The sequence below is a fragment of the Camelus ferus genome, chromosome 21, assembly GCF_009834535.1.
Source record: "Camelus ferus isolate YT-003-E chromosome 21, BCGSAC_Cfer_1.0, whole genome shotgun sequence".
NCBI lineage: Eukaryota > Metazoa > Chordata > Mammalia > Artiodactyla > Camelidae > Camelus > Camelus ferus.
The window spans coordinates 5,214,041-5,221,752 of record NC_045716.1 but is presented as its reverse complement, the minus strand read 5'-3'; the positions used below and the strand labels follow the sequence as shown (position 1 = coordinate 5,221,752).

General features: G+C 36.2%; 1 protein-coding gene across 3 annotated transcripts in view; it reads left to right on the top strand.

The window, feature by feature from the left end:
* Positions 1-7,712, top strand: part of RALGPS2 (Ral GEF with PH domain and SH3 binding motif 2) — a 136,003-nt gene that overhangs the window by 99,092 nt on the left and 29,199 nt on the right. For all 3 annotated transcript variants that reach the window (XM_032463663.1, XM_032463664.1, XM_032463662.1), the window contains 2 exons: positions 4,871-5,008; positions 6,109-6,199. In XM_032463663.1, coding sequence (XP_032319554.1) covers positions 4,871-5,008; positions 6,109-6,199 — 229 coding nt within the window. The remainder of the gene's footprint in view (positions 1-4,870; positions 5,009-6,108; positions 6,200-7,712) is intronic.

The following is a 7,712-nucleotide window of genomic DNA, read 5'->3' as shown; positions in this document are numbered from 1 at the left end:
TACTCAACTTCACTTAGAAGTAGTTGCAGGCTGATGAGTTTGTTTTTTATTACAAAGAATAAGAGTTAGACTTTATTCTAAGGAGCAGCCCCCTAAATAATATGATACTTTTATAGCCTAGAAGAATCTTTAAACATTTTACTAAGTTGCCATTGCAGAAGGTGTTAAGCTTGTAAGAAACCTGATGTCTGTTGTAATATATCTTACTGTGTAATATTTCTGAGATAAAACCGCTCATTTATATATAATTACCAAAAATCATTGGAAAGCTGTGTGTAAAATTTTTTCAGAAATTTAATACTTTTAAAATTCTGATGTTACATAATTAAATTCTGATGTTATATAATGTCACTTCCTCCTATTCTGTAACATGACCCCCTCTTGTCTGAATACAGTTATTCTTATTGATGTGTTGTGATTTAAAAGCAAACATAACCCTGGCCTGAGTTGGGGAGAAAAGAGAGCTCTGACACCCTGCTGGCTATGGGAACTCAGACAAGTCGCTTTATGCACCTCTGGCCCAGTTCTTCTGCGATGACATTAGAGTGCTGGAGAGGGAATTCGTAATGGTTAAGTATCAAGTATGCTTTTGTGTTTCATTAAATCAAGAAATGCTGATTAGCTTAGTGGCTGAGGAGACACCAATTTAGGCATCTTTAGTAATTTGGCTTAGGACTTCAGTCCTAAGCAGTAGACCTGGGGTTCGAATCTAATTCCAGAGCATTAGGCCACATTATCTCTCTTTGAATTATATAACTGCTGCTTCTAGATAAAACCTTCTGTACATGCCACGTGCTCTCCCCTCTTCGTTGCCTTCCTTGTGCTGCTTTTCTCTTTCTCGACCCTACCGCCAGCTGTTTGTTCATCAACATCCTTTATTTAAAGTCATCTTAGTTTCTGCTTCTTTCACAGAATGAGTTTCTTTAAGTTCCTATGACATACATAGGGATAGCAGGGGTTGCATACCCAAAGGCCTGCAGATGCTCACAACAAGAATGAAGCAGTTAATGTACATACGTGAAGTGAACCAGAAGTAAGACAGGAGAGGAAAATAGGGTTGTGACAACAGGCATCCTTAATAGTGTAGCAGGGTCTGCACCTTTCTCAGCTCTACCTCCTTGTTGCCAGATCTCCCTACCCCCACCCCCCGCCTTTTTTTTTCTTTCTTTCTTTCTTTCTTTCTTTCTTTCTTTCTTTCTTTCTTTCTTTCTTTCTTTTTTTTTTTTTTTTTTTTTTTTTAGGAAAAGAGGGCCATGTAGATATTTCCTGTGGTCTTTCCTGATTTTAAAAACATTGGGACCGCTTCTAGCCTCTGATTTATATTATGTAATACATCACTTGATCATTCAGTGATGATGTTGTATTCACTGACAGCTTAATCTGGAGAAATATGAGACCGTAAGCTCCTCCTGAGCCTTTTTGCTTGAACGACTTTAAGCTCTCCAACTGTAGCAATTAATACTATCACTAACCAAGGTTGGAAAGTGGAATGGCAGGTGTTTAGGGACAAATAATGGTTAGTTTGGCATGTTAAACTGAAAATGAAAGGAGCTGTGTTCTATAGAGAGATTCGGAAATTCATCAGCAATTAGGTGATAGTTGAAGCCTCTGAAGTAAGATAATCCAGAACAAGTACTTGTGGAGTGAGAAGATTAATGACAGAACCATGAGGAATACCAGCTTCCAGGGAACATGAGGAAAAAGAGCAGCGGAGGGAGGGAGGGTGGAAGCTAGGAAGGTTCCAGCCAGTAAAGACCAGGGAACAAAGGGAGTCATAAAACTACTGCAGAGCAGCTAAGCAAGAGGGAGGAGACCAAGAGAGGTGTCTAAAGACTTAATAATGAAGAGGTCATCTGTGTCTCTGCCAGAGTAAGTTTCAGCAATGGGATGGACGTGAATTTCAGGTTATCTACAAGTGTTAGCACAAGTGTGGATCAGTAGAAACTTATATACTGTCAGTGGGCGCATGAATTGTTACAGCTTTAAAAAGCAGTGTGGCACTGGCTTGTGAGGTTGAACATTATACATACATCCTAGAGAAGTTCGTATACCTGTGCACCAGGAGACCTGTGCAAGAATGTCTATAGCAACAGGGAGGGAGGGGGGAAACAACTCAAAACTCTATCAAATAAAATGAATAAGTAAATTGTGACATAACTACATATTAATTTATTCTCAATTTAATAACTGTGTGTACTTAACATGAGTAAGTCTTAGAAACAAAGGAGTGAGACAAAGCTATCACAGGACATATTTTTAAAAATTTATTTACAAATCATTTATTGTATAACCTGTTCTAACTTAACTGATATTTAACTTAGTCACTCATATATAAAATATGATTTTTAAAGCTCAAAAATAAGCAAAAGTAAAATAACATGTTGTGCAGGAATACAGACATGTATGTGTCTCAAAAAAAAAAGGGATAATCTTCAAAGTCAGAATAGTGGTTAGACAGGAGACAGGGAGATGACACTGGGAATGAGCAGATAAATGACACAACAGTTGTAGTTCTTATGTTGATGGGGCATTCACAAGTATTTATTATATTGTTTGACAACAACCGACATTAGATGTGTTAAACTATTAGTTTTTAAAAGATAAAATCATGATTCTCACACAAATACAAAATGAATACATGTCACAGGTTTTGTTTAAATAATAAAATGTATAAGGGAATCAGGAAGACGCTACAGCCACTTCAAGGGTGAACTCAAAGGCCCGCACACACACGTCGGCAACTGGGAATGCCGAAGTGAATTTACAGGTCATTGCGGAACTGGTCAACATCCACAGGGCAATAATCAGTTACATCCCACTGGACATAATTCATTGGCATTTTTATGGACAAGAATTTATATTATTACCACTTCTCAACAACTTACAGAGTTATAACACAGCTCAGGCCAAAGGATGCACATGGAGACAGGATATACCTAACAATCCTTTCTGACTAATTCTAAAGTCTATCACAGTTTTTCCTGACACAAGCAAACTTTAATATGTACCAAATATTACATAAAAATAGAGTGAAGGATTAAAAAGTAAGTAGTCTGTGTTTCTCTTTCAAGGTGTTTGCTGACGAGAGAGAGGCAGGGGTCCCGTCTTGAGGAAGGGATCAGATTTAAAGGAAGAGTTTGTTTGACTTTCTTTTCTTAACTAGAAGAGATTTAAGCGTGTGTGTTGGCTCTGGGAAAGGAGCCAGTGGAGGGTGAGTGATAGTGAAGGCAACGGTGGATATTTTTAAGGAGGCAGTAGCGAATACATTCAAAATCACAGTTCAAATATGGAAAGAAGAAAGAGATTCTTCTGAGATTGGAAGAAAAGGAAGGGAGCTAGGCTGTAGATTTATTTGAAGTCATAAAAAAATGAGGTTAAGAGTCTCTTAAGAGATAGAAGTATTTATGATAGGTGGCCTAAAGAATACTGTGAAGATTTACTGAATAGAAAAGGAATGACACCAGGATGAATAAACGGATCACCATGCCAGCCTTTTACATAGTGTTAAGCACTATTTGTCTCTGAAAATACTGGTCCGGATTTTCATTTTTTTAGAGTGCAAGATAAAGCAACCACCTGAATGAGTTTATAGTCTTCAGTAGATAAGATATAAATACAAAAAGTTTAAATAAAGAGATTATAAAGTCACAAAAATTATCAAGTGAATGGTATAGCTATACTGTATATGCTTGTAAAAGAGTGTAATTAAAAAAAAAAACAGGGTACAAGTGTATACTCAGATCCAGCTCTGTCACTGACAACTCACACGGCATTAGCCACTCCCTTAATACCTGTGGACCTGAGATTCTTAGTCTATAAAAAGAAGGGGTTAGACCAGACAATTTCTAAATTCCTTTCTTGGAATCTATGAGGAAAATTAAAGAGCAGTTGACACTGACCTGGATATAAGATATGATTTAGATGGGCAGAATTGAGTCTGGGTATCATTCAGGATGGAAGAAATGGCATGAGGAAAAACCGAGGGCTTACCTGGACAGCAGTCGGCGCATCATTGTGGTTGCATTTACCCTGAGAGTTCGTGGACGTTGAGTAGTGAGGTAAAAGTAGAAAGTGTGTTCTTCTCTTGTTCTTCTCTCCAGCTGTGGTTGTCTTACACACCTGACATGTGCACAGTGAGCCCTCAGGAAATACTTGTTATAAAAGGGACCTTGCATATCTAGAACTAGCACAGCTGAATTCTTTGGGGGGGTATGTTATTTTTGTTGATATAGAGAAAAGGGGGAGGGTTAATTGCAGTTTGTAGTCACAAAAGCTATGTCAGAAACCCAATTGTTGATCTTTAAAACAAGACCTTTCCACCAGAATGAGACAGCTTTCAAAGTTAGTTAAGACTCGAGTGATAGTTATCACCTCAAGGCAAGGTGTAGAATTAATGTTAAGTAACTGCCCCCACGGCCAGGTACCGGCCAAGCCGGCTAACTGAACCTCTCAGGCTAGCTTAACCTCTCAGGCTGTACCACAACTTGGAAAATAGGTGCTAGTTGTATAGACATAAAAACTGAGGCTCAGAGATGAAAAGAACTGTCTTCTTTATATGCAACTAGTCAGAGGCAGAGCCAGGTCGGGAGCTCAGCTTCTTTCTCCTGGGTCCCATAGGTAAGATACTGGAGTTTCTAACTCCAGCCACAAACCATGTCTTAAAATGACACCATAAGAGGACATTTATTAAAAAAAAAAAAACATATTTACACGTCTGACCCCAACTCCAGGGAAATCCAGGCCTCAGTGGTCATGTTTTAACAAGCTTGCAGTATATATTCTAAATACGGCAGGTATTGAAATATAGCTATAAACTATACCTCTCCAAGCTACACATAGGAAAACACTCATTTATCTAATTTTGTTTCAGGTATCTATCTGTCAGATTTAACATACATTGATTCAGCGTACCCATCAACGGGCAGCATTCTAGAAAATGAGCAAAGATCAAATTTAATGAATAACATCCTTCGCATAATTTCTGATTTACAGCAGTCCTGTGAATATGGTGAGTATCTGGAGGTAATGCTATGAGTCTGTTGATTGACACAGGTTGACGGCCACTTTTTGCACAGCAGGGAACATCATCTTAGTATAAAGGAAAATGATGATTGTTTTATTTCACTGTTTAATATTTAGCATTCTGTTTAAGATCTTGCTTTGAAGGAATTGAAGTATTTCATATTTAAAATGTTACAGGTTTTATCTTTTGCTCTTCTATTTTATAGGACGTTTGCTAACATAATTTTCAAAATTATTTTCTCTTCTCTTCATCTCATTTGCTTTCCCTGATCTGTTATGAAAATAATTCTTAATAGTTTTCAGTTAAGGGAAGGCACTGAGACCCTTGATCCCTGGTAACAATCAGCTAGCTTACTTGAGTCCTGTGTTGGCAAGTAAATAACCAGTTTTTGTCCAAGATGTATTTTATGGAACCTTATATAGAAAGAGCTTATGTAAGCCCAACTGATTAGAAAAGTTTTTTTTTTAATGTTTTAAAATGTTTGGATGCTTTCAGTGTGGAAGGGAATAAACTGATAGGCTGCTATAGCTGTATAATTTTTATACTACATAAAAACATTAAGCTTACATTATCTGAACGTTAAATCAAATAATCTCTTATTTTTATCCTTTTCTCAATTTTTTTTAATAAGACCAAATTATAGTGTTAAATTAATCTCATTTGAAATTTCTAAGTAGGAAAGGAAAAAACTACAAATGTGAGCCAGGCTTCAAAAAAAAAAAAAAAAAACAGGAAAAACTAAAACTGCTTTACGTCTTGCATTTACAAGAGGTTTGAGTATAAATCACAACGATGTCTCTGATTTTTTCCTGTGAAGTTCCTCAAGAATGTGGGACTTTGTAAATGGAGCTGTTTGTCTTTGTTTCTTTTTAATGCATACAGACAGCATACAACTGTAGTTTTCTAAATTAGCTTCATTTTTACATTAAATAACATTTATCTCGATAATGTCCTTCTAGAGTTAATTTAAACTTTAGTGCCATGTAGCCTTAATTTACCTTGAAATATATTTTTCTCAGCTTTAACTTTTAAAATTCTGCCTGAGCTGTACTTTATCAGATAATTAACTATCACATTTTGCCTAGATATCCCCATGTTGCCTCACGTCCAAAAATACCTGAACTCCGTTCAGTATATAGAAGAGCTGCAGAAGTTTGTCGAAGATGATAATTACAAGTAAGTTGGATCTTCAGAAGTGCTTTGTATGGCTTTGTCCTGTCCTCCACCCTTTCTCTCCGTGTATTTAAACATCTAAATCCTACATCTTATGCAAATGCCTGATTCCGTTGTACATTTACAACGGGAAGGGTGTCTCATGTATTTCTTTTTAATCGCTTGATGTGATTGAGGCAGTGTGCAAACGCCTCCTCTGGCTGGCTGTGAAAAACCATTTCATGTTCTCAGGTTACTGAGGGCTGATGTTTGATAGTTCTGATTTACATTTCTTCCTTTCTCTCTGTATTCAAGCATTGAGTCTTATGGAAATTTATCTTTGAATAGGCTGAAACTTTAATGAAACCATCTACAAATAGAAAAATTACTCCTTTTTTAATGGTAATTTTTAACACATCTTTGAACTTGTTTTGAATTGTTTTTGTGGATTGAGAGAATATTGAGCCTTCTGGCCTCTAAAGGTTAGAGACACGCTTGTCCAGCGTAGCACCACACCTGCCCATTTCTCCAGTAGAGCAAGTCCTTCATTAAATATTTTTGAAATTACTTTTGAAATAGCTGATCTCCATTTCCTTTCCACTAACCATCCACAGTAGTGCTCAGACTAGGAGGGATTTTTGAATTACTAATCCTTTCTGTTTTTCACGTATCATGCATCACAACTGTCGGGGTTTATTCCGACGGGAGGATAAAGAGCTTATTTCTCTTGAGGCTTCTCATTTTCCTTGTAGCTTCATTTGTTAATTTCAGAAAAATTTTTGCTTGGCTTTATTATCCCAGCTGTTCCCAAGCTTTCAAATTTAACTTCATGTCGTCCATAAATATTTTTTCCAATAAAAAGTTATACTTTAAAATTGTATCAAAGAGAAAGACTAGGTTGTTTTTTAATATTAATGCATTATATGAAAGTATTCTGATCTCATATGTTAGTGATTATCAACTTTTTTCTTCCTCGTAAAGAATTTTGCAAAACAGAATTAGTACCAATAAAAGGCTAGAAATTCTAGAAAACAACTAGGAAGAACTTTTCTTCAAATATAAAGCTTGAGGTACATATTTAAATGTATCTAGAATTTTATTAATGTTTGAAAATACTTTTATTGCCATTTCTCACCACATTATTACCACTTTATATTTTCATATCAATTTTTATTTTATAGAAAGTTTTTACTTGGTAATTCATTTGAAAATGTACGACGTCACTGGATCAGCTTTTTAAGGCTGGAGTTGCTTCACAGCTCTGATGTAGCCATGGATTGTAAACTTCTTGACTTGATGTCTGTGAAATATTTACCACTATTTCTTCCATCTCTCTGATTACGACATAGCACAACATTCATATTTTGTCCAGTGAGGTATAGAGATTATCTTAAAATATGAGTAAGTAGTTATTAAAATTGCCACATCTGGCTCCAGAAGCTTAATGGATTTAAAAGAAGTTAAAGTTTAAGAAGTGAAGTCTAAGACATTGTTGCACAGTTACAGAGGAAGGTGAATTTTAATTCTAAATGGATAG